Source organism: Amborella trichopoda, chromosome 2, assembly GCF_054954075.1.
Source record: "Amborella trichopoda isolate Santa Cruz 75 chromosome 2, AtrichopodaSantaCruz75HAP2 v2.0, whole genome shotgun sequence".
NCBI lineage: Eukaryota > Viridiplantae > Streptophyta > Magnoliopsida > Amborellales > Amborellaceae > Amborella > Amborella trichopoda.
The window spans coordinates 66,473,849-66,501,561 of record NC_142337.1 but is presented as its reverse complement, the minus strand read 5'-3'; the positions used below and the strand labels follow the sequence as shown (position 1 = coordinate 66,501,561).

Sequence of the window (27,713 nt, the reverse complement as noted above, 5' to 3'; positions counted from 1 at the left end):
TTGTTTTACCATCAATTTTAAAGATTTTCAAGTTTTCATAGATCTGCTCGATCTACACTATTTTTGAAGTTTTAAATTTTATAATTAAATATGAAAATATAATTTAAGGCTATCACAATACTTTACAATATTGAAACCATTTTTCTCGACACTATTTGAAAGTGGGCTCTAATTTGATTGTTTAGAGCATTGGCTCTATACAAACCACACACATACTTAAATTTAAACTATATGTTCGTAACATTGCTCTTTGCATTACATACTACTAAAGTAAAAAAAGGTCGGTGTAGAAAATGGAAACAATTGTCAAAATTATCAATCCCTAACGTTATTTTTGGGGTAGACTATCCACCCCACCAATTCACGTTTTGAAATACTAGCTACTACCTTCATGTGACTATGAAACTCATGATTTATTGCCACCCTGTTGTAGACTTCCTTCAAAATTTAATTTATCTATGAATTCTAATACGCGTGATCATATTTATCTGAGTACACTATAGGACATACCGAACCATACCCAACCCTAGACCATTGTCCAACTTTGAATAGTTTGAGAATATGCCAATGATCCAGAATATCCACTTTTAGGAATCCAAATATCTTTAGAAATCCCAAATCCTTAACTTAGGAAACTAAATCACCAGAAATAGGTAAGTTTCTAGAAAGTGAATATTACAAGATTTGTCAAAGTAACATTTTTTTATGAAAATTGAAAAAACATAAAATAAAAAATTATATATCAAATGATAGAAAAATCTATGTAAGGTGGAACTGCACATGGGTGCTCAAGTTCCTTCTTTCTTCTAACTTTATTTACATCATTTTTTCTTGTTTTATTACTTTATTTGGTTTTACCATCATTTAACTTTATTATTTTGGCAGTTATGTTATTCTTGTTTTCTTTTATTTTGTTTTATTTCTTGGATTTCACGCTTATTAAGCCAACCCGGCCACCGATCTACAAAGAATAGGTCTTTAAGGCTAATTTCTTTGTAGATCTGATTTCAATGAACTCAGCTATCTTCACTCTCTAAATATTAATTTTAGGCATGATATTAGATGTAACAGACTTTGATTAATCAGTTAGTTTCAAAATTGCATGTAAACACTTATCTATCTTATACCTTGTGCAGTTTAAAACTATATCATAAAACAAAATCAAGTGTGTAAACACATATCTATCTTATACCTTGCACAATCGGAACTGTATTATATAACAAAGTCAAAAGATACATAGTATTAAACTTTTGCAGTATATTACATCACCCATCCCGTATGTAAAAGTATTGCCTAACATGTTACCTCAAGAACATGCGTTACACTTGATCTAAAAAAAAAATTGTATAGTAGTATATTATGTATTCAGAATTTAAGATCTACTTGTAAATGAGTAATTCAAAAGGAATATTTGAAATTTAAATTTCGATTAGGAAGAGGGATCATATATCCAAGGGAAAATACAATCCATTTATATGTTATATTAGGACTATTAGTTTCTTCAATTATACAACTTGTTTACCTCATGAAATATGCTCATTTTCGTTATCTCTATTATTTTTTTACTTTAATAGTTTTTCCTTGTACCTGTTTTTTTATTTATATTTAATTTCATCCATCTCTTAAACGTTATATATTATATGATTTACAAGCGTATCTCCATGTTTTTTGTGTTGACCATACGTTATTGCAATTAATAAAGATATTATCCATTTCCTCACTCCAAGCAAAATATATGATATAGATACTTTTTGGGTCTCAAATATGGGAATGTATTCTTTAGAACCCATAAAATAATCTTGGTAAAAAAAACAATTTAAATAAACTCCCTATATATTAAGAAAACGATATGCCTCAAGATTGAATCGAGACCGTCCAATTTCCGAATGCTTAGATCTAAGTATCATAAAAACTTAAAATTCATTTTTTTTATTTTAAAAATAACCATCTAATAACTATTATGTGTTTTATAAAATTTGGTACTAAAAACATTCTCCAAAATAAGTGTTTTGAGCAAGGGAGGAAATGCATAGTATGCTCCTGCAAGAGTATAGGATATTTGCTCGCTAATAAAGGAACGTAGGATAGCACCGAATCTACCTTCTATTATATTATCAAACTTGTATATATCAACATTTATTATATATACATAGATGTGTGGACACACAACACAGGCCCCTAGAAATAGGTGTCGAGTTAACATTGGCTTTGCAATGTTAGAGAAAAGGGTAAGAGATGTTCATTTGTGTGCCCCAAACCATTGCTTGCAATGGCATCAATACATGTCCTAAAATTCATTTGTTAGGATAAGTATACAAAAATATATCACTTATTTTTAGTACAACGGGTTACAGTTACTTTCGTTTGTCAAATTTTAAATCGAGTAGTTGTGAGTGTGTCATTGACTATACTCAAACTTCCAAAAAAATATTCGAACTTTGTGATACATTTCAAAGTATCTAATTTGACATCTAATAGTGAACTAAATATATTTAATGAAAATGATTAAAGTGAAAGGCTCAAAAAGAGTAAAAAATAGGCCCAAAAAACATGGTTGGAAGTCGTGATAAATGATACGGTGGTAAATGATACGATGACTTATGGTCTCACTAAAACTATGAACCTTGATAGAATGGAATGGCGGATCAGTAATCATGTAGCAACCCCAAATAGTTAGGAAACAAGGTCTAATAATGATGATGATGATAAAAAGCCATATTGACATGAAATCTAGTCTATTGTGTAATAAAGAGCAATATGCTTTTGGCTTGAAAAAAATCTAAGGACTTGTTTGTTTTTCCACAAATTCCACCAAAACATCAATAGTGTAAACTTAACTAACATACAGTAAACCATAACTAAATAACCGCACATGTGAAATACTTTACGTATCTCTCATGGTTTGAATTATGTAGACTTCACTGCTTTTCAATTGATGATCTTCGTTCTTTGGCGCCATGCTAAAACATAAATAATAAGTAAAAGAAAAGTTTATATATAGCCGAAGCTCTTAACAATCAAATTAAAGCCCACCTCAAAAAATTGATTACAAGAGATTGTTTGAAGCTCAAATATCTTTAAATGGATCATCTTTACATCAAGATGCATGGACGAGAGAAAAAAAATAGATTTCAAGTTTTTGAAATAGTGCATATTTATAATGCATTTTTATACAGTTAATTTTTAAGATTTTCAAAATTTTATATATCTGCTCAATTTACACCATTTTTTAAGCTTTAAATTTTATAATTAAAGATAAAAATGTAATTTAAGGCTATCACAAAAATTTCCAATATTGATGCGACATTTCTCGACACTATTTGAAGGTGGGCTCTATTTTGATTGTTTAGAGCCTCGACTATATACAAATTGCACCCCCGTAAAAGTGGGCACAATGTACCATGGACAAACTACTTTTATAGTGTTAAGAACCAGGGGATCTTTCCCCAAGTTAAGAGCCAAGGGATCTCTAATTTGGTTTTCCATGGTAAGCCCAGTAATTTGATTAACTGAATATCAACAATTTAGTGACTGATTTTTGTTCAATGTTACTTTGAAGTATCAACTTTCATCTCTCTCTCTCACACACACACAAACTTGGAGACTGTTTTCTTTTGTCGTTTCAGGAGATTAATGGGTCTAAGAGGATGCTATACATTACTTATTCTTTTGATTTTGGAGTTTTGAACTGGTAAAAGTCAGGAGATTGTTTCTCTCTCTCAAAAACTTGAATATTGGCTTTTCATCTTGTTTCAGGAGATCAATGGATGCTATGTATTAATGTTTATTTTGGTTTAGACTTTAGAACTGGTAAACAGCTGGAGATTGTTTTGTGCTCTCCTACTTTCTCTGATCTTGCTTCTTGCCCCAGGATTCAAACCCAACTATTTCACCTCTCTGATCTTGGGTCATGCCCCGAGCTTCAAACCCAACCATTTAACCACGAGATTTTGCAGGAGGGGTCACAAGATTGAGGCCCCTGCATCCATACACAATTTTCCTTAAAGCAAACATAAGCTAATTCTTTGTCCCTAATCCGCCAAGATGCAAAGATGAACATCCATCCATTGATGAGAGAGAGATAGGAATGTCAACTTTTTAATGCCAATAGAGAGCTTAGTAATTTTTTTCTCTTTCGGATTAGTCATAGGTTCCAGGGACTGCATCCCCAATATTTAGGCTCTAACTCGTTCGTTGTATTAAAAATCTTTTTTTTTTGGAGTCGTTTCGGGTCTGATTGTGAAGTAGTCTCAAGATACTTTGACAGTCAGCTGATTCATATGCATTTTGTTGATTAATTGAATCCCCTAATTAGTAAGAAATCAATAATATTCTATAAACTATAAAATTTGATTTAACAAATAATTACCGGAATATTTGTTAAGAATGGATTAAGGCTACATGGTAGGGTGACGGGATGCCACAACATGATCTCGTGAGTTCCATTTCTTTCACGAAAAAAATTAAATATCTATTATTTGTATCCATTTAATTTCTATTTCTCTGGGCTCTCAAGAAACCCATGGGTGTACACCTGCCAAACCTCAACTCGATGTATTTAAGGTTTTCCTCAAGAACATGAGCCTCTATATCCTATATTTTGTTGAGTACGGATATCTTTTGGCCTTATTAAAGCTTTAAGATACAGATAGTAGTTTGTCTATTAAGCTGCATGTATTGTATAGTTACAAAAAGGAAAATTAGTATGTCAGCGGCGGACAAAAAAGGCTCCATGTGCTTTGACTTGTCATCTCGTTACAAAATAAAATAATAGGAAAAATTACAGATATCTCCGAAGTAATCAAGAACCAAACTTTTATTTCGCAATTTTTACCACAAAACCAAGTTTTCTAACAAATACCCCTAATCAAAAAGTCCTATTTTTTTGGACAAAAAAACACCTATCACCCCCAATTCTTCCATGCCCCTATGCACTGTCTCTCGTCTCTCGGTCTGGCGTTCACCTATCTTGGTTTGGCATCTCAACATGATTTGCCCACGATTCGGCATTCTAACCAAGGGGTCCGACAACTTGTTCAAACGGTTTGGCATATCCATGTCTCAGTCCGGCAATTGTGGCTTGATCAGTCTTCACACGATCCGTCACTCTTTGCACTCGATCCGGCACTTCTTCTCTTGGTCCGACACTTTTTCTCTCGGTTCGGCACTATTGTGAAGCCCTAATCTGGCAGTATCATGCAATGGGTCCGGCAGTGTGCAACCCTAGTCCGGCAATACCATGGTAGTAGGCCTGGCAATCTTGTCCACATCAATGTCTGACCAAACATGATTTCTTATGTATTGAAAAGGGTATTTTTATCTAAAAAATATGACTTTTTGTCTTGATGGGGTATTTGTTATAAAATTTAGTTTTGGGGTTAAAAAAAAAAAAGTTTAAGCCGTGGGAAGATTGTATAGAAAATCTACTTTGAGGGTATCTACAATTTGTCGAAATTAACATGTCACTTAGGAATTCAAAAGGTCAAAATTTTCGAGTGACTGTATGGGGGAGTATGTGCATGCTACATACCTATGAATGTGATATTTTAGACTGAAGTGGACTATTTTGTGGTATTTAAGGTCTTCAAGAATTTGAGAAATTGTCCTATTAAAACTTGTGCGTTCTTGCACCATCTTGTCAACCACTTTGTTTGGAAAAATAGCGCGCGCACACGCACATATTCTTCCACAGGGGTGCATGTTAACTCATCCTTCAGCCGTGATTAATGCAGAGATGGTAAATATGATATATTTAATCTTTATGTAAATCTTATGGACACTTTTGGATATTAGCCCATGATTTCATGTCCTTCGTCATTGTGATATAAGGAGAGCAATGTGGGGCATTTTGTTAACATATTATGTTGCGGTGGCAAAACCAGCAAATAGAATCAAGCAAAGGTTTTATGTGAACCTTTTGGAGATGTGAATATTGGTCCATGTTTTCTTCATTGTGATTAATTTTTTTATTTTTATGTGCTGTTACATTCGAAATGCAATTATCGAACGATAAAAAATAGTCATATCAATTATGGAACAGTGGATGCCATAGAGCATTATTTCGCTTCGGTACTAGAATGAGCCACGGTCGACTTTTTCTTAGTACTCCAAGATATGCAGTTAGAACCAATATAGGTGCAATTGGGGTTTTCAAAAGTGAGCACTCTTGTTGAGAATTGCACCGAAAATTTTAGGGTTTTCAAAGGTGGGCACTCTTGCTAGATTCATTTGGTTGTAGTTCATTTGTAACCCATGTTTGGGGCCCCTTAAGTTGTATTTTGTATGAGTTAAGCTGGCATATTGAGGTCAAAGGGTCTTTGGATTGTAGTGATTATGAGCCGGGTTTGGCTTGGGTGCACCCCGAATTGGCTCGGGGACATTTTAATAAGGGTGTGGTTGGCAATAGGTTACAATCTTAAACAATTCAATTAAGATGCACTTCTAAATTTTATCATAAATATAATTTTGATATAAAAAATTCTTACGATGGCTTGAGAATCTATTTTCATCTCTAATTATAAAATTTTAAAATCTAAAAATGGTTCAAATCAAGTAGAACCATAAACACATGAAAATCTTGAAAATGGATGGTCTAGATAATATGTTGCAGGATATACTATTTCACGGACTCGAAATATTTTTTTATTTTCATATGCATGTATCTCAATGTCAAGATGATCAATTAAAGAGCTTTCTAACATCCAAATAACCATGATGGATTTTTGAGGTGGATCTTTAATTCTACATTTTAAAGTTGCAGCCTTATATGAACGTTTTCCTTTTAATATGGGATTGAAAAAGATAGCCAGACTCAAGGCAATTCCGACATTCTTCCTCCGGAATCGCCAGGGTCCCAATATTAGCCGATTTAGGACTAGTCTGAGTGGGCCTATCAATGTCTTAATCATTGTGACTTTGTATTAGTATAGCCAATTTATATGTATACAAGTGGGCCTATCAATGTCTTAATGATTGTGACTTTGTATTAGTATAGCCAATTTATATGTATACAAGTTGGCTTGCATGTAGTATCATTTGATGAAAGAGAGAGAACCCCTACTTCCTAGATTTTAATCCCAGCTAAGCCTACCAATTGAAAACAAATATTAATGCTCATTTTACGATAACCCTGGTTGATTAACCTTAAATAAATGTGCGGTTGGCTGCCATTATTACTTAGGTTAGGCCTGCCTATCCTAACCCCCTCAAGAAAGATGATCTCTTGAGTAATATAGATATATCTCAAATTTATTTAGGAAATTTTTAGAGATTAACTGTTTAATATTTACCTTTTTTTATGTAATTTAAATTATTGAATTGCAGTTTTCTACTAATTTCCCTTTCTAGTGTTTACCAGAAAAGTTTGGGTTAGGTGGTGCTATCATAGTGTGAATGGGGAAACAAAGATAAGAGAACATTTGGTTGTCATCGAGTGTACAGGTCAATACCAACATGGTGGGAATCATTTTTTTGCAATCATATTGACATTTTTAAATTTCTAAAGTTTTTAACTCTTTGTTCCCTGGGAGCTTTAAGTGTTTGAAAATTTGTCGATCCGAATTGAAATCTCCTGATTTTGGTTGATATTAGTAGGTGACCAATTTTGTTTGACGAACATTGGAAATCACTTCAATTTCCCCAGCGCCCTTCCCCTCTGGGGTTTTTATTTATTTTTGTTCCCGTTCTCTTCTATTCCATTTCTTTGTAATATATAGACTGACTGAGGAAAAACCGAGTCAGACATGGTGAATAAGTGTGGCCCGGCCCGGCCAGCCCGGCACTTATTCGATGGGGCCAGCCCAAGATCGGTAAAATAAATGAGGAAAAGGCAAAATAAAAGAAGAAGAAGAAAAGAGAGTTCGGGCAAAAAAACAAATGAATATAAAAAAAAAAAAAAAACGAGGGCCGCGCAATGGCGAATCAACTTACTCAAGAAAAACACAGAGTTATCAGACCTTGTCAATCTAGGGCCCGGTTCCGATTTTTAAAGTACGGTACAAAATTACCCCAAGTATACTCTAGACCCTACCTGGCTCACTTCTTTATAATGAGAAAATGAATTCAAGGAACTTTTCCTTAGGGTGGGTGACATAGGATTCAGATATTTAACATTTATTTTTTTAGGCTAGAATAATTTCGCGTACTTCTTAATTACAATGATTTTCAATGACATTCACATCAAATTGATCATTCCCTTTTACTCTTTCCCACCGCTATCTCATCAGTTGGCTTACCGACACACCTCTAATTAATGCAAAATACCTTTTTTTTTTTTTTTTTCCCTCAAATTTACCTCTTTAGGGCCTGCACATTAATACGGTAGAGCCGGGGTTCAAGGCAGCATGTAAAAAAAGGTGTGGTTTGCATAAGGCAACTTTAAGTAATCAAATTAAGGCGCATTTCCAAATTTTAACATAAATACAGTTTTGGGATAAATTTTTTTTAAGATGGCTTGAGAATCTATTTTCATCTTTAATTATAAAATCTTAAATTTCAAAAATAGTTCAAATTAAGTAGATCTATAAATACTTGATAATCTTGAAAATGGATGGTCCGCATAATGTGTTGCAAGATACAATATTGTTAGGACTTAGGCCATTTGATTTCCTCTTAATAAAGACAGTGGCCGATACCCACTATCAACCAACTATTTTGGAATTTTGACAATCGATGTAGTATGGATACTAGCTAACATCAATTAATTGAGAAAATGTTTTGATGATGATGATAGCCGACTTCAATTAATTAAAAAAACACTAAAATGATGATGTAACATGGATACGTGCAAGACACCATTGTCTTGATCTTCGAAAAACTAAATACTTATTTTTAACCTTTATTATTGAAATCATAAAATAACAGTAGTTAATGCTATCTAAAAACTCCCAAGTGCTCCCATGTTCTAGCAGTATAGATATGTCATGTCTAGAATGCTGATTTTGATATTTTTAGACACTCACATTTATATAAGATATTTTTGATACATGCGTCTATGTCTTTATAACATGATGGATAAGGTTTCTATACGGCATAGGCTTTATGAAAACCAAATAAAGCCTCACCTCAAATCCTCATCCGGAAATTACTTTCAGCGATAGAAATCTCTACGATGCCTCTAAAATAAATTTTAAAAAACGTCAATAAAATATGAAACTAAAAAAATAGTACAGATCTTACAGATTTATGAACATTTATTTTTTTTAAAAAATAGACAGACTAGATAATTTGTTACAATATGCATTATTTTTTAAAACTTGAAATATTAATTTTTTTTACAACCATAATGTTCAAGTTGAGATGATCAAAGAAAATTTTCCAATGCTTAACTTGCAATTTTCGATGAGTTACGAAGTGAGCGTTTTAGTTATTTTGCAGCCTTATCAAACCATTTCCCTAATATAATTTGGTTAAGATTCAACAGGATTGCAAACGGTAGTGATAAACATTCACATCGTGCTTACGTGTGTAGGTTTCATATGAAATGCAAGAATCCGTTCTTCTTTTTGTCTCCATGCCCATAACTGGAGCACGATATGATAAAAGTATAAGTATTCAGGGTCCTTTGAAGAGATTTTGGTGAGGGGTGAAATTTGTCTCAGGTGTCAACCTTATACGATTCAAGTGAGGGATATCTTAAAATTATATTAAAATATGTAATGTTGGTGTTAAAAAATTTTGTAATGACATGAAAATCTTTCTGTACTTTTAATAATAAATTTAAAAATAATATATAATGAGATCATTTATTTTAAATTTAAGAATAATATACAACGAGACCATTTACTTTTGGTATAAAGAGGTCACAATTACTTGTGACTATCTAATGTAAAATTTGATAGTTTGATTGTGTCATAAAATTCGAAAAAAATTATTTTGAACTTTGTGCTCGATTAATGAAATAAATGCAATCATCGAATTTCACATTTAGTGGTCAAGACTAATTGCCACCACCTTGTACTAAAGGTAAATCGTATCATTATATATAAAGATCAAATAATTTTATAAATAATTAAATATTTAATTACAGTAAAGATAATTACAAGATGAATTATTTTTACGACTTGCATACTTTTTTTTCCCTCAAATCTATATATTTTGAGATAGAGATGATTATTTAGAGAGATTTTTAACATTGCAACAACCTTTCTCTTGGGAATTTTTGAGTTACATTGTATTTCAATAATTCACCTTATATAAACTAGTCATTTAGGTTAGGGAGCACAAAAAAAAAAAAAACGAGAAGCAAGGGGCAGGTTCGTAATACTTAGAACTCAAAGTTGTTCCAGCTGTATCCATGACAAAAGGGTGGTATCCCGCGAAAAATAACACAAAATTGTGCAATTTGTGAATTTTGACTGACCGCGGATCACTTTGCAATTTAGAGAGAGAAAACAGGAAGCACGCATGCGTAATAAATGAGTCACTTCTTAGAGAGAGAGAGTGGAGAACAGGAAGCACGCATGCGTAATAAATGAGTGAGAGAAATAGCAACTGAGAGAGAGAGAGAGAGAAATAGACGCATGATCATCCTCTCTGGAATCCCCTATTATTTTCTCACTCATCCTGTCCGAATAAAACGTACCATTCATTTATCTCTCCTCTTTCTCGCTCTATAATTGTTTATGTATATTGCTACTACTTTTTTGGGGCGCCACTTAAAAAGCAATTGATTTTGAATTCCCCCAAAAGCTTCATTAAAGCTGGGATGACCCTGACATGGCAGTCTTGTTCACTGTAGTCGGTACTCGCAGTGTGCCTTTGTCACGTGATCGGTCTTGCTTTCTCTCTCTCTCTAGGAACTCTAAATTCCGCCATTCACCATCTCTCTACCCACACTCCTTTCCCTCTCACGGAAATTCCATCTTTCTTTCTCTCTCTCGAAAACCCACATTCTCTTTTTTCGCCATCTCTCTCGTAAGACTGACTTCTCTCGTGGAAATTCTGCCCCCCCTTCTCTTTCTTTTGTTTTGCTGGGGGGTTTCCCGATCTGGGTTTCAGAGTATGTTCGCCGAGAGTTTTTTATCTTGAAGGTCTGTGTTTGGGTTCGCTCTGTTTTGTTGGGTTTTTGGTTTAAAATGCCATTTTTTTCTTCTTTCTTTCTATCGTTGTTGCTGGTTATAAGAATCTGGCTGTTGTTTTTTTGAGTTTTTACAGCGCCAATTTGCTTTCTTGAGTTGGGTTTTGTTTCTTTGGCCTCTTTGTTGTGTTTTGATCGTTTTTAGTGGGTATAAAATTTTGGGTTTTGTTTCAGTTTTTACAGTGCCAGTTAGTTTTCTGATCGTTTTTCTTTGGAATTTGGATGCATGAAGGTGGGTTTTCTTCTCTGATAAATTTTACAGGGAGATGGGGTTCATTTCGAGAAGGGTTTTTCCTGTATGTGGAAGTATATGCGTTTGCTGCCCTGCTTTGAGGTCTAGATCTCGGCAGCCTGTTAAACGCTACAAGAAACTGCTTTCTGACATCTTCCCAAAGTCCCTGGTAAGTTCCACTACTTCAGTTTCTCTTTACTTGATCTCCTTGTTTTATTTACTCAATCTCTCTTATTTTGGTTAGTGTCTTTGTGCTGTTCTTGGTTTCTTCTTTTCCAGTAGGGAGAGTTCCTGTTGGAATTGTTAGTTTAGTTAGGAGCGTGATCATGGTGATCACAATGTCTCTACTAGGTAGTCTCCTCTTTTTTTTTTTTTTCGCTATCATCTTCAGAGGCTTATAATACTGAGTCCCACGTTCTGATAACTAGCACCGTTATGACAGAAACCATAGTTTCAGAGAACTTGAAAGAGACTTTCATGACAGAAATCACAGCTTTTGAGAGAGAGAGAGAGAGAGAGAGAGAGAGAGAGAGAGAGAGAGAGAGAGAGAGAGAGCTCATTGCTGATTTAAAAAATGCTGGACTGGTTTCGGAGGTTGTATTTCTGTTTCTATGGTAGTCTGCATGTGAGGTGGTACACTGAGATCTTTCAACATTTGATTGTCATAATTTGAACATTTTCTTTAACCTTGCGCACTTAAATTTCTTGATATGATTAAACCCTAATTGGATTCAGCGAGCATGAAACAGCTGGTGATGGATGATAATCTTTTAGCAATGGGCCTTGATAATTGTGTAACGTATTCAAGACTGGTTGCACATGTTATGGCTTGGTGGATAGATGTTGGAAGGCATTTCATTTCAGGACCAAGCTCTTGAAAATAATTTCAAGAGTTAGTTCTTGTGTGCTGAAGAATGATAGAGTTGGTACCAATCTCTTGGAAATTAATTTTGATATCAATATCTGTAGGGGTCTTCCTTGGTATCATGATGTTGCTGAAAAGTTAGTCCGCATTTGTCTAAGAATGACCCTGATGGTGTTAATTATCTATTTGCCTAATGTAATGATCACAGATCACTTAATGATGATAGATTGATCATGCACAGGCTAAATGACCCTTTGTAGTATATAGTAGAAATGCATGTGAATGTGTCTAATGCTTTAGCCATTTTTCTTAGCACAATATTTTGGGGACTTCTTCTCAAACTTTGTTTTGTGTTAGTATATTTTTTGTTTTCCAATTTATTTCCTTCATTTTCTATGTGATCTTCTTCAATTCTTTGTCAACCACCTTCATTTGATTCTTGAATTTCCCCAATATTAATAAGATATATGTTTTCTCAATTGTCATGTATATTGTTGTTTAAAGAAAAATATTATTTATGTTTGTACTCTGTATGTACCCAAGTTTATCATGATTTCATCTTGTTATTCTGTAATGGTGTATGGTATACAGCATGTCACTCTTGGCTCCCTTTATTAAAAGCAGCCAAAAGTAACTACAATAAAGATATTCATGTAACCAGAACTAATTTTTTAAGGTTACTATTTAACTATGGGTGACTGGAAACAACCATAAGAAGCTATGAAAAACTTAACCAAATTGCTTAATTTACAGGATGGACCTCCTAATGAAAGAAGAATCACAAAATTATGTGAGTATGCTGCAAAGAACCCTTTCCGCATCCCAAAGGTATATTAGCAACACTTAACTCCAATGTTTTTGGATAAGGATTCGGTTTTATTTTGTTAACTAACTTATCGATCTCTTTTCTTCTTAGATCGCTAAGTTTCTTGAGCAAAGAAGCCACAAAGAACTGCATTGTGATCACTTCAAATATATCGAAATCATCATGCAAGCATTTAATAAACTACTTAGCATGTGCAAGGAGCAGATGTAAGTGCAAAACGTGTAGATTTTTATCTTCACAAAAAAAGATTTGGAATGGAAATTTTGATGTTTATCTTCAGTATTTATGTTATTTTTCAATTTTGACTGGTATATATTTTGTCTGATTGTTCCTTTTTTTTTTTTGTATAGTTAGCAGACCTATTCATCCCGCGTTTTCGTGAAGCTGCCTTGTATTAACCTACTAATTTTTTTTATAGGCCATATTTTGCTATCTATCTATTGAATGTAATCAGCGATCATTTGGATCAATCACGTCCAGTTACGATTCAGATTCTTGGTTGCCAGACCTTGACAAATTTTATATATAGTCAGGTGACAACATTTTCTTGCCACTTCTTGTGAAACCGAATGATTCTGTATATGCGTTTTTTTAGTGAATATTGTGATTGCATCTCTTTTATTCTTGTTCGTCCTACTTGGGCTCTGCCTGTAATAGTTTCTTAGGCCGTTTATTATTTGGAGTTCTCACAAAATGATGCTTCTTAGTATTAAAAGGAAGGTATGCTACAGTCAAACAACCTTTGGATGACCATCATCTATTTGGATCATGGCCATCCAGAAATATGACGGACAGTGACAGAGAGTGAGGCACATGAGAACAGGCCATTACGCTACCCTTAGGCCCCACCTTCTCCCCACTGCCATATTTTCATAACTGGGTTTTGATCCTATTTGAGAAATGGGCTTTGTATATTCATGAGCCACATAGTTAATTAATCAAAAGGGAGTATTTCATTAACAATTAAAGGCTCAAAACTCATTTAAAATATGGCAAACGACTGGCCTCGCATGCAGATTGGGTGGGCCATGCAGGGGAGTAGCTCGGAAAATAGTTGTGATTTCTAAGCCATGTAAACTAGGAAGAGGAGATAGACACAAGCAAAAATATTTATGCTTCTAAAGACTCTTAACCAAGTCTATATTGAGAAAACTAATAATCACCGAGAAACCACTCAAAGCACTAATGAAAATTGAAAATTCATGCGAATTAAGCAAAGCAAACTCCGAAAAAGACTAGTACTCTCTTTGTAATTAACCCTGATTATTTTGACAAATTTACCCCTCAATTCCCAGCACCAGAAGACTCCACTCACATAATTTGAACCTCCACATTAAGTATAATGTTGGGCATAAAACATTTGGAAAACCATTTCAATTTTTTTTAAAATTGGAAAATAGTAAGATATTAAATGAGCTACATGGATCCTGTGGTATTAATCTATTAATCCAAATTATTAATTAAATGATACTTTGTATTATCTATCTAGAATTCCATTTCTTTCTTCAAATTTGTGTTTGATTGTTTTAATTATTGCCATTTGCCTGATTCCACAAAATGCACAAAGCATTCAAATACCCTCAAATTGTTTGCCTCCTGTTCAAAATTTCCTAAGCTTGATATATATATATATATAAATGTATATAACTTTTTAATTTCTCTTTCTTTGAGGAGCTTGTATTCTTCAAAAGTGGAAGCTATGTATTGGTTTACCCTGTTTTGCATCTTATATTAAACTCATGCACTTGTTGTGCATTAAGGACAAGAATCACCCTCTACTCTTACTATTAGAGGTTCCTTTTTTGGTATTTTAGACTATTTTGCATTGGGATTTGCCATATTAGTTAACTGTACAAGAAGTATCTCTGTTTTGTTGCTAGATTTTATATAATGAGTCAGCTTTTCTCCACAAAGTAATGACAATACCATATGTGAACAGGCTGACGGAACCTATACACACAATATTGAGGGGTTGGTGCGTAAAGTCTGTGTGCTTGCTCGTGAATCTGGCGAGGAGAGTGAAAAACGTCGGTTGCGGGCATCAAGCTTGCAATGCCTTTCAGCAATGGTTGTTCAGAATCTATGTGTTTTATAGGATAATTGGACATTATCTTTGTTTTACTCGTTTGAACATTTTCACCTTTTGCTGTGTTTTGACTTTTTTTATCGTGAATTTGTTTGATCAATGATTTCCTATGTTGTCATTCATAAAAAGTCTGTCAATTTCGCTTATGGATATTTTCTGCTTCTTCAGGTCTGGTTTATGGCTGAATTTTCCCACATCTTTACTGATTTTGATGAGGTGAGATTTAATGTGCTTGCTTGGGCATTTTTGTTTCATTTTATACTATTGTTGGTAATTTTCTTGTTGATTTTTGTTTAGTGTTTACTATCTGCTGAAATCATGGTCAGTGACGGAGAGTTAGGAACCCACCTGAACAGGCTGTTACCCCCATGATAGATCCCACTCCCTCCGTGATTTTCTAACATTTTATTGAATAATGATGACCAAGTGGATGTTCATTTACATTGTGGCATGCTTTCGTGTTTTGTATACTCTCTTCGTGATTTCCCCACTGTTGTATAGACACTCACACTGGTTTCATGTCGAGTACGTGTCTAAAGCATCTAGTATGTTGACCAAAAAACCTGGTATGGCTCTGACACATCCGTAAGTTTATTTATATCAGTGAAAATTAAATGAAAATTAAAAATTCCTAAAACTTTCAAAGTAAAAAATTACTTTATGCAAGAAAAGACAAATTTAATATCTTTTAAAATGATGTTTAAATTATTTTATTGTTAACATTTGTACATGTATATTATGTAAGGTTGTGGTTTGTATAGAGCCGAGGCTCTAAACAATCAAATTAGTGCCCACCTTCAAATAGTGTTGAGAAATATAGTTTCCATATTGGAAAGTTTTGTGATAGCCTTAAATTATATTTCATCTTTAGTTAGGAAATTTAAAGCTTAAAAAATAGTGTAGATCGAACAGATTTATGAAAACTTGAAAATTGACGGCCCAAAAATGTGTTACAAGATGCACTATTTTCAAAACTTGAAATCCATTTATTTCTTATTTCCATGCATCTTGATGTTGAGATGATTAATTTGATGATATTTGGGCATCCAAACGACCTTTTCTTGTTAAAGTTTTGATGTAGGCTCTAATTTGATTGTTTAGAGCCCAGACTCTATATAAACATTTCTCATTATGTAAAACCTAACATATATTTTTGAGTATGTATGAGCTCATATTAACAAGACAATAAGTTAACAACAAAGACATTATATATTGAAAATGTATGCATATGATAATAAATTAGTAATATATTAATAAAAATTCATATGCATGTGCATGCGCATGCATTAAAAGGCATACATTAAAAGGTGTTTATCACTTTTGATGTTGCTAGAAATGGTCCTGGATTCAAAACCCAGGAATGATATAATCTTTTAAATGGATAATGATACTTCGTGTCTTCAATTCCAGCACTCTGTGTCACTACAATGTCTCATCCGGCATGTATGGACAATGTGTTGGGCGTGTGTCTGGGCATGTTGATACGTTCGACATGCGACACAGGGGCAAAATTGTAGTGTCCGTGTAACACTGGAGTTTCCATTGTCTTACATTTCTTGAAGATTATTTTGGGTTGATCATAATTGGTTGTTACCTTAGTTGGTATCTTAAGTTATTTTTACTGGCAGATTATATATGTTACGTTGGATAACTATGCCGTGGAGGCACAAAATGAAGTGGTTGATGAAGGAGAGGAATCACATCATAATTGGGTGAATGAAGTTATTAGATGTGAGACAAGGAGTGGTGCATGTGTTGTAAACGATATGAGTCCAAGTTATGACATAGTGAGGCCGCACCCAGAAATAAAGGATCCTTCAATATTGTCAAGGTAATATGCTGTATCTGGATTCATTCATATGGCTTTACTCTTTATTCATTTTATAAACAGCTAATGTAGCCCTATTTGATAATGTTTTAATTTTTTTTCTTTCGATAAACCATTGTGGGAACCTTATGTATTTGAACACTCTTTTGTCAATTTCAGTACAATTTTATCTAAATTGATAATTCTCTTTTATTGTAGTTTTCTTCTGCATCTCCTGATAAAAGAGTTTTAACCCCTAAAATAACTTTTAAGGTTAATTAGTAACTTAACCATTTGGCCCCTGTTAAAGCTGAAGGATGTCAATTATATTTTTTGCCTTTGGAAGAGTTTTCACTGATTTCCATGGTTTTGTTATTTCATATTGATTAAATGTGTAAAAAATTATAATAGATTGCACCAATATATCTGTTTTATCATTCTATTTTTCATTTCGAATCTATTCCTGTTCAATGTGTGATGAGCATGTTTATCTTTATTGATATTTCTTCTTCATCGAGTGCTTCTCTCAGGATTCCTTTCTTTAGTATGTCCATACTCTGAGGTATCGACCATTGTGTGCATCTTGGAATGACTAGTTTTTATATCTAAACCACTAGCCCTTCATCTAACTCAAAGTAGATATCTTTTTGTTTTGTGCCTACAATGCATATGGGGCTGTCAAATTCTAGGCTGACTATTTTATTCTAAGAAAACTTAATTTTCAGGGAAGAGATGGAATCACCCAAGGTCTGGTCGCAAATCTGCATTCAGAGAATGGTACAATTAGCAAAAGAAACGACAACAATGCGACGAGTTTTGGATCCCATGTTTCTCTACTTTGACACAAGGAGACAGTGGACTCCTAGACAAGGCTTGGCTCTATTCATTCTTTCAGATATGTCTTACTTGATGGCAAGTACAGGTTGTTTTTCTCGCTTTCTTCTAATTTGGTCTGATTTTGGTCCTTGCTTACTGACTTTTGTCGTTGGATTCCTGGCACTTTTGTTTTGCATCCTTGTCTGAGGCAAGGTGGACACAACTGCATAATGTGCAGTGCCTTATGGCTACAAATTTGTTATTTGGTTTTTTATACTGGTTTTTCCCTTGTTTTAACTCCACTGAGTTCTCTCTCGGAATAACTTTATCTGTAACTGTCCAGCTTTGAAAATTTTAATGGAATGAACCTCAGTCCGCGAGTCGCTGAGATTGTTGCATTAGATCTATTTCATTATGTTAATCTTCATAAAGGACTATTATGGATCACTATTGGTTTTTGAGGACTATTATGGATCACTATTGGTTTTTGATAACTTTGATTAGCTTGTTATTCAACTCTAAATTTCAAATTTACAATGGACAAACGGAGTATTCTGGTTACCTAATTTTTCACAAATATTGGTTTTATGATTATATTGTGCTGTTTGATATAGAAACCATTAAAAATTATTATTTCCTTCCATTATTGTCCATAAAAGAAATGGAATAATTATGTATGGATTTCTTTGCTCAATGCTTGGCTAATATTCTCTCTAAATATACAGGGAATGACCAATTGATTTTGGCTGCCATTATCCGACATCTGGACCATAAAAACATTGCACATGACCCTCTGATCAAATCGAATATCATTCAGATTTGTACTGCCTTGGTTCGGCTATTGAAGTCACGAGTGATCATTGCTGAACTTAGTGTCGTCAGTGACTTGTGTAGACATTTGAGGAAGAGTCTTCAAGCCTCCACTGATTTAGTTAGTCAACAAGATTCAAACTGGAACATTTCCCTGCAGCATTCAATTGAGGATTGCTTGCTTGAAATCACGAAAAAGGTAAGTATTATGTATAATTATATTAAAAGAGTACAATTTTGATGTTTTATTATGTTTGTTTAATCCAGGAACAACATGGACAATTAATCCCTGATTGTACATCTGATATCAAAAATATTTGTGATAGTATTCTTACATTTTGTTTTGCGTTTATTTTTTTGCCTTAAGCTTTTGATTGTGTATTTTAATGGGATATCTGGTCAGATTGGCGACGCAAGACCCCTGTTTGATATGATGACAATTACATTGGAGAAGCTGCCTACTGCTGGTCTTGCTGCTAGGGCGACAATTGGGGCACTACTAATTCTTGCTCATATTGTTTCTCTTGTGTGCTTTCAGTCATATGTACAACAGGTGCGATAGCCATGATCATCCTTCATTGATTATTGTGTAAATCACAATTTTGCTGTTAGTATTGTGTACTTAATCTTCTATTTGCAATTTTCTTTTTATTTTAAAAGCACTTCATCCATATTAGCATGTTGCATTTTTTGAGTTCACTGTTCTTTTTAGTGTTGAAGTAGGGTATTGTTGTTAGAAGTGCTTGAGTTTTACTTGATGCTTGCTGCAACTATATAAACCATGACATTCAAATGAATCTGGGGCTCAGTCATGTCCAGATTTCTGAATTGTTGAGTTTCAGTCAAATTTCTTTAAAATATTTGAAGAAATTGATCTTTGGTAAGACTCAGCGGACTCCTGAATCATAGCTACAAGCTAATACTCATTGAAATCGGTGAGTCTCCTGATTCTTATTCCTGAGTTTTAAACACTATTTACAAAACAAAGCGTTTTTCTTTCAAATAATCAGGAAATTCTAAAATGCAAATTATAATGTGTTTATAGATTCATCTAGTTTCAATCATGAAATTGCAAATATGGATAAAATTTGTTGAGTTTATGTGCTCATTAATTTTGTTTTTAGTATTGGCACTTAATTTCCTTGTATCTTTTATATAGTGCGTTTGCTTTATGTTATTTTTCTCTTTCATTTTCTTAATATCTTCTATTCATAATAGGTGTTCCCTGAGGCACTCCTCCTCCAACTTTTAAATGCCATGATCCATCCAGATACTGAAACACGTGTAGCTGCCCACCGTGTATTTTCTGTTATTCTTCTCCCAGCCTCAGCCTATTCTTCTTCGCACTCAGATTCTCCCTTTGAAGCTAGAAGGTGGCACTCAAAAGCCACATCTGCTTTCGCCTCTGCGAGTGCACTGCTTGAAAAGCTTAGGAGGGAAAAGGAAAGTATAAATTTCGATAAGCGTGGGAATGATATTATTGAGGATGCCAAGAATAGGGAATCCAGTGATGAAGAGTGGAAGCATGGTTATGTTCGTAAAAGTTCACCCAATTTTTATAGGATAAGTCGTTCCATGATTGATGTGACTGCTAATTCAGGTGGCTCGGTGGACACAGTACGTATCCTTTACATTTGTTCATGGCTCTGTTATTGTGGGGAAAATGTTATTAGCGTGGGGGGCACATATCTATATCATGGAGGTTTCCAAGAAAATTTGAATCTTCTAATTTTGAAGTTTCTGGAACACCTGGATGACTTTTGCAAATGTTCGGGAACGGATTTGATATTTTCCATTTTCGGTTAGTTTTAGCAGTCTATTGATTGTTTAACATTCATTACAGATAGTGATGTATATTTGGTAATTACAAGGTAACATGCTTGTCTCTGATGGCAGTATGTTTCTTCTGCCTATACAGGAATCTAATTTTGTTAGGCTTAGTGAAGATCAAGCTGCTCAATTACTGTGCGGCTTCTGGATACAGGCCAATTTACATGATAATCTACCCCAGAATTATGAAGCTATTGCTCATTCATTCATGTTGACATTGTTGTGTTCTCGGACGAAGGTAAGTTTGTAGGTTTTGTGAATTGAGGTATTCTTTGCTTGTGGAATAAATAAACAGGAATTGTTCTCAGTCAAATGGTAGAATTTGTCACTTTAGTTTGTAAGCTTTTATCTTCACATATGCAAATTCCCTATGCATGCTAGTTCTTTATCTTTCAAAACATGAGAAGAATATTTGGCATGCCATCCCATGATGCAGGAAAATGGTTTTTGAGCTTCCGGTGAAAAAACAATATTGAATTCCACTACTGATTTTTAAGACAGCAGTTGTCAAATCCTCGTTACTTTATGTCATATACAATTTGAGTTGATGGGATTTTTTAGAAACTCTTTCCTACTCTTTTCTGCATAACTGCAATTGGATTGTTAGCCAATGCTAACATGCATTGATTTGGAAATGAACCTGAAACTAAGAATTCATTTTTTGCACTACTGGCTGGTCAGTGCTGGTGCTCAGGACAAGCCACTGCAGGACGTACATGACCTGCTGGACCAGCAAGCACTGGTTGAAATGAACTTTAAGAAAAAAACTTAGTTATTTACTTATGGGAAAAGTTTATATAAGGTTGCAACCTTAAAATGTAGAACTACGGATGCACCTCAAAAATCCATCGGAAAAGGTTGTTTTAATATTGAAAAACCCTCTAATTGATCATCTCGATGTTGAGATGTATGACTATGAAAAAAGAAAGGATTTTGAGTCCCAGAAATGATGCATCTTACAACACATTATCTAGACCGTCCATTTTCAAGATTTTCATATGTTTATAGATCTACTTGATTTTAATCATTTTTGGAGTTTAAAATTTTATAATTCGATATGAAAATGGATTTTGAGATAATCTTAAGAATATTTTTACATCAAAATTATATGCTATGATAAAAGTTGGAGATGTGCCTTAAATGGATTGTTTAAGGCTGCAACCTTATGGAAACCACACCCTTTACTTATTTCACAATGTTTTTAACTGCGAATGTTATTTAGTTCTATCAAAAAATAGGATATAATAGTTAACTTGTTGGACCAACATCAGACGCAGGGCAAGCCACTGCAGGACATACATGACCAGCTGAACCAGCAAGCACTGGTTGAAATGAACTTTCAATTGTTTTTGTTATTTACTTCTTTCACAAAGTTTTAATTGTGGATGTTAGTTAGTTCTGCCAAAACAATTGGATCTAATAGTTAAGTTGTTACTAATTTTAGCTTTCATTTGAAATAAAATTGAGCTAGCTTTTCGTTTGGGAAATATGACAATGTATATTTTCGAAACTCATTTGAAATAAAATTGAGCTTGCTTTTCGTTTGTGAAATCTGACAATGTATATTTATTGTTTCGGAAATATTTTCTATATTTTGTTTACATGTTTGTCACTCTCATTTGCGTCCAATTTTTAAGTTTATTTTTATGTAATTATTTTTTATTGTTATTCATCCGTAATTAATTTGAACTTGTACTGGATAAATGCAAACTGCACCTTTTATAACAGTGGAGTATGTGCTTGTTAGGTGATTTGGTCTAATGTTAAAATGCTTTCATTTATTGCCAAAATTGCAATTTCATTTGTGAATCTCATGTTGCGAGGTATTTATTTCATCAAATGTAACTTTGAGCTGCAGAGTTTGAGTCATGATACCATTCTCCAGTGCTTCCAGCTCGCTTTATCCCTCAGAAGAATCTCTTTGGAGCCAGATGGTATGGGCTTTCGCCTTGTATCCTTTTACATAATTTAGATAAAGTATAATAATAAAAAAAGGAAGATATCATGTGGATTAAATATCAACTGAAGCATTCATAAGGTCATGTGGATTAAATATGGAATAACTCCAAAATTAAAACTCATATAGGACATCCCTGAAAATTGATTTGGCTTGTAAATATATTGTGATTGCTGTTTATGCTTACTTGCATTATCCTATGGAAAACCGTCATGTATTATCTATTAATATTTTATGAAGCTCATTTTAGCCTTATCAATTTGACAGGAAAATTGTCACCATCGCGCAAGAGATCTCTTTACATGTTGGCAGCATCCATGTTTATGTCTGCAGCCAAAATTTATCATATTCCAGAATTAAATGACCTACTTAAGGCTTCTTTAAGCCATTGTAATGTAAGTTCTTTCCTTTTTTTTCTCGTTTCTATAGTTTATGAAGCAACCTTTTTCATGCAGGTTCTTGCACCATATGGTACTGCTGTTATGTCCAATTGTACATGTATGTGCACTTTATGGTGATTGAATATTTAGTTGGATGTCATTTTGGCATCTCCTTTAGTTTTGAGTCTCTAGATCTTTTTTACATGAAAGAAGCATAGAAATTTACAGCTTAATTTTTGGTGAGATAAGCAACCCATGCTGCCTCAATTGTAGAGTTTTGAAGTAGAACTAATTGTTATGATTTTGTTTTCTTTTTATAAGTGAGGAGGTGGAAAGTATACTGACCAGGATTTACATATGACCAAGGTTTGACAGCTGTTGGAAGATATACTGACTGATGAATTTTTCATGGTTAAACCATTGTTACTAATGATCGATGTGGCGGCCAAGTTGCTTTCCCTACCTGCAACGTTTTTGTTGTATTCACTGTTTTTAAATGAGAATATTTGACTCTTTTGCACGTCTTGTTATGCAGTTTTGTTAATTTACCCTTGAATGGGATGTATGCACACTCTCTATGAGATAGGAACCAAGCATCTAAAAATGAGTGAAATGCATTAGATTCTGATTAAATGGGAAGGAAATCATGTTTTTTGTGTGCATGCGCATGTGTGCTTGCACGCGTGTGCATGCATATGTGCCTCTGTGTGCGCACACGCATGCATACATGTGTGTTTCTGTGTGTATGCGTGCGCACCACATGTGCCTGTGTGCCTATTATGTGTGTCTGTGTGTGATTGTCTAATTATGTGTTAGTGATAACCTCCAACATACAGTTTGATGTAGTCGTGTGAATGTCACAGCTGGTCCCATTACAGATATTGTCTACTGTATTGTAAACAATGAATGGCGGATGCCATTTGGAATAGTGTATACCATAGTCCATTGGACTATGCTATGCTTACTGTAGTCAGCATGTTTACATTTACTATTGTTAGAAGTGTAAGTTATCAGTTTATGCTTAGTTGCTGACCTGGTATTCTGTTTCTGTATCAGATAGATCCATTTGTCAATATTTCAGACGACTTGCAGATATGCGTAGCATCTCATGCGGATTTGGGAGAATATGGTTCTGCTTCTGATGAGCATGCTGCATATCGCTCACTCTCTGATTTGCGGGCTACATTGTCTGAATTGGAGAAAACCCTAATTGACATTATTGTTCGGAGCTTCTCGGGTTTAATTGAGGTCAGTTGGTTGATCCTTCTGAGTTTAAGGAAAATGTGCCTAATCCAGTGGACTTGGAAAGCCATAGTCTACTGGCTCATCACCATCCATTTAGTAAAGTCGAAAGTAATGGGGGATCAATCTCACTACCCTTCTCCGTATCATATATTAATATGGTTATTTCATTTATTTGTGTTTATTATATGATATAGCATGAGAGAAGTGAAATTTGTATTTTTCAGATGGACCATGAGAGCATAGCACAAGAGCTGTCCAATGTGTTCACCCCCACTGATTCCTTCCTGTTTGGTCCAGGGTCAGTATTTGACTCGAGCCATAATGATATGAGCAAGCATTCCAAGGAATCCCTTTCCTCTGATGAGGTGTGGCATTTGATAACTGAAGCTGGTCATTACTGATATTTGAGGAGTTTCTTTTTATTTTTTCTTATTTTATTTGATTGTAATGAATTTCTTTTTGTTATAATGCTTAGTGATTCTTGTTTTTGTGTCAAAGGAATCTCTTTTCTTTGATGTGGGAGTGGGCTCCAGGCACCGGTGATCAGGGTGGCGGTTGTCGCCTCTGATGTCTTGAGTTGCATTCCTGCAGGTCCCAAGTTTACATTAAAAAAAAAAGGGGGGGAGGGGGGGAATCTGACATATAATGATATGAGCTAGCTCTCCACTTCTCTAATTCTTTAAGCATTTCGTGAAAGATAGTTTTATGACCTCTAATGCGTTGGTTTATTTCAGTCTTGCCATGAAATCTAATAATTTTTTGTGTCACAATTTTGGTAATTAAAAGAAATTACTTCCTTGGTCAATCACAGTTATCGTACATATGATTGGTTCTTCATTTTATGGAAATTTGTTGTGGTTTATGCTTGATTTCATGAAGAGCTAAGAGTGTAGATAACGGTTCTTACCTTTTGATGCAGGATATACTGGTGTACTCTCAAATTGAGGATGATCTCATCAGTGAAACTTCTGCTGCTGAACTTCCTCGACTCATTCCCAAAGTTCCAGTGATTCCCTCTATTCCCCATATCATCAGTGTGGGGCAGCTGTTGGAGTCGGTATGGCCTCTCTCTCTGTCCTGTTGTCTAAATGCATGGGTATCTGAATGTAGTATGCAGCTTGGTTTTTTTTACGAAGTGTTTGAATATGACCAGGCTCTTGAGGCAGCGGGACATGTGGCGAGCTCATCAGTGTCGACTTCACCATTACCATACAGTGCTATGGCAAGCCAATGTGAGGCTCTTGCCAGGAGAAAGATTTCAACCTGGCTATCTCCCGAGACAAAAACAGACTTGTTCCCATTGATGTTGCCAACTAATTGGCCATTGGATAACAAAGAGGTGAGTTGAATAAGTTGTAGTTATATGCATGTTACTATCGTGTGTGCGTGTGTGAGAGAGATTTTCAATCAATTAGAGGTAGAAAGGGCATGTGACTATATGCATGTTACCATTGAAGTCTTTCTTAATGATTGATGTGTTCTTGCAGGTTAGTGAGGCTGAATTACAAAAGGCATCGTCCGGCCTTTGTAGCGGGCATTGTCAGGTAGAGGGAAGGTTGGCCCCAGAGCCATGGCAGGGCTTGAGGCTTCCACCTGCAAGCCCCTTTGACAACTTCTTGAGGGCAGCAGGTTGCTAAAGATTGTATAGCTTCTTGCTATGCTATTTTATTATGCATGTAAAGTCTATGCTTGGTTTCGAAAGAAAAGAGCACTACTTGTAAAGGCACACGCAAAATTATCATATTAGAGGTTGAATTGAATATTTGATGTTTTTAGCTAATTATGTGTTTGAAACTTTGGATACGATGCTCTCCATCTCCCCGACTGGCTAATAAAGCATGTCAGTTTTGAGGAACACTTCAAATCATCATTAGAAACTACACGGCAGGGAAATTTATCTAAGGTTGAGTTTGTTAAGTGAGAAAACAAGAGGAAATGACTTGTTTTCTTAGGTGCCTTAGTTTTTCGTTGTTTCTAAATGGGGAAAAGGGTGGAGCCTTGCATTTCTTAGCATTTCATTTTTAAAGATAACTGCAGCACACCCCAAGGGATGTGATGCAGACTTCTCAGCAAAATGGACAAGGGATGTGCTGCATACTTCTCTAGGGATGTGCTGCAAGCTTCTCAGCAAAATGGAGAATGCCTTGCAAAAATTTGGATATGATGTTTAAGAGAAAATTTGGCAGCTGCCGGGTGCGTGGTTACTAACATGGCAACGATTGAAGTAGGTATCGGCTGTGAAGGGTAATTAGAATTAGGAATGAATTGAGGAAGAGTTATAAATTGACGGGTAGCAGCACTTTTAGATGCGGTTCGTTCATTCCTTAGGAGTGTTTTAAACTCTGGATTAGTGGGGTGAATCGTTTATCCACAATATGTCTAGTCATTGAATCGGCTATCCACATTGGGTTGGGATCTGTCTGAATTGATGGTTGAAAGTATATTAAAAAATAAATTTTAATATTGGGTGGGGATTTTGAGGAGATTTAAGAAAAAATTAGTGAAGTTTTTTTTGAGAAAAGAAAAAGAAATATATATAAGGATGTGTTTTAGGGGGAACCAGGTCAGGACCCTTACTATCCAGAACCTGTTCGTCCTGATTGCTTTTTGTATAGATTGATATCCAGATCAGCAACTGCGGGTTTTGAAACGCCAATGTATAGGATCAAAGAGATACTAAATAACTAGAAGAACATAATAAAAACCAACATGAGATGGGAATCATCAATTCAAAGTTGGTAATCAGGCTGGTCCCATGGCTATTAACATAGACTGGAAGTCTCAAATACAGTTATAAGAATATTTTACTCTCGCTGGTGTACAATATTTTCATTTGCGGTTCTTTTTGTAATGGACAAATTTTGTATAAGGTGTCCATCTCATGCTAAAAAATCTACCTCTGATGTCAAAAACTCCTTCAATTGATCTTCTCGACTTCAAGATGCATAGAAATGAATAAAAAATTGATTTCAAATCTTTAAAATAATATCTTGTAACATATTATATTATCTAGACTGCCCACTTTTAAGATTTTTAAATATATATCTTTAAGTATATATCAATCTGCTTGATCTACATTATATTTGGAACTTTGAATTTGATAATTAGTAATCAAAATAAATTCTTTGGCCATCGCAAGGGTTTCTGAGTCTCGAACAGCCTTTTTAGGTGGATTGTTAGGTGCACCCTATTTCTATAGAATAAGGTTGACAACTTATACAAACCGTTACCTTTTTTTGTAAAGGGAGAAGTTTATATAGATCCGATGCTCTAAACAATCAAATAGGAGCCTACCACAAAAAATTTCTCTAGAAGAGGTTGTTTTGATGCCCAAATATAATCGGATTGATCATCTCGACATCAAGATGTATGGACATGAGACAAAAATGGATTTCAAGTTTTGGAAATAGTGTATTTTGTAACGTATTTTTGAACCGTCAATTTTAAAGATTTTCAAGTTTTCATAGATATGTCGAACTGCACTATTTTGGAGCTTTAAACTTTATAAATAAAGATAAAATTATATTTTAAAGCTATCACAAAGATTTTCAGTATTGAAACGTCATTCTTTGATACTATTTGAAGGTAGGCTCTAATTTGATTGTCTAGAGCCTAGGCTCTATACAAATCGCACCCGTACGTAAATGCGTTGGAGTTAAAATTTTGAGGAGATGTATGTTGAGCCAAATGAAATTAAAAAAACATGCGCAAAAAGACATGATGAAAATACTCCCTCTAATTTTTTTTTCCCATTTATAAAATCAAAGACAAATGTTATCGTT

At 34.5% G+C, this 27,713-nt stretch overlaps 1 protein-coding gene across 3 annotated transcripts; it reads left to right on the top strand.

Moving 5' to 3' along the window:
* Window positions 1-10,965: 10,965 nt before the first annotated feature.
* Window positions 10,966-25,711, top strand: LOC18430213 (protein SEMI-ROLLED LEAF 2). Of its 3 annotated transcripts, none has more exons than XR_016050250.1 (20): window positions 10,966-11,030; window positions 11,340-11,478; window positions 12,928-13,002; window positions 13,091-13,206; window positions 13,419-13,533; window positions 14,940-15,068; window positions 15,255-15,302; window positions 16,715-16,917; window positions 17,619-17,815; window positions 18,435-18,718; window positions 18,923-19,072; window positions 19,738-20,320; window positions 20,438-20,587; window positions 22,208-22,283; window positions 22,574-22,701; window positions 23,743-23,934; window positions 24,156-24,296; window positions 24,851-24,988; window positions 25,085-25,270; window positions 25,419-25,711. XR_016050250.1 is itself a non-coding variant. In XM_006840372.4 (20 exons), the coding sequence occupies exons 2-20, from the start codon at window positions 11,344-11,346 to the stop codon at window positions 25,566-25,568; spliced, it is 3,012 nt and encodes a 1,003-aa protein (XP_006840435.1). In that variant the 5' UTR covers window positions 10,966-11,030; window positions 11,340-11,343; the 3' UTR covers window positions 25,569-25,711. The 3 variants fall into 3 exon arrangements, 2 of the variants coding, with proteins under 2 accessions (XP_006840435.1, XP_020520449.1); XM_006840372.4 differs by having other exon boundaries at window positions 19,738-20,136; XM_020664790.2 differs by having other exon boundaries at window positions 11,310-11,478; window positions 19,738-20,136.
* Window positions 25,712-27,713: the final 2,002 nt, after the last annotated feature.

Excerpts from the sequence above, each read along its gene's own strand:
- LOC18430213 (XM_006840372.4), top strand. The coding sequence starts at position 11,344 with ATGGGGTTCATTTCGAGAAGGGTTTTTCCTGTATGTGGAAGTATATGC. Across the intron at positions 11,479-12,927 it reads ACATCTTCCCAAAGTCCCTG|GATGGACCTCCTAATGAAAG; the intron begins GTAAGTTCCACT and ends CTTAATTTACAG. Across the intron at positions 20,588-22,207 it reads TGTTGTGTTCTCGGACGAAG|AGTTTGAGTCATGATACCAT; the intron begins GTAAGTTTGTAG and ends TTTGAGCTGCAG.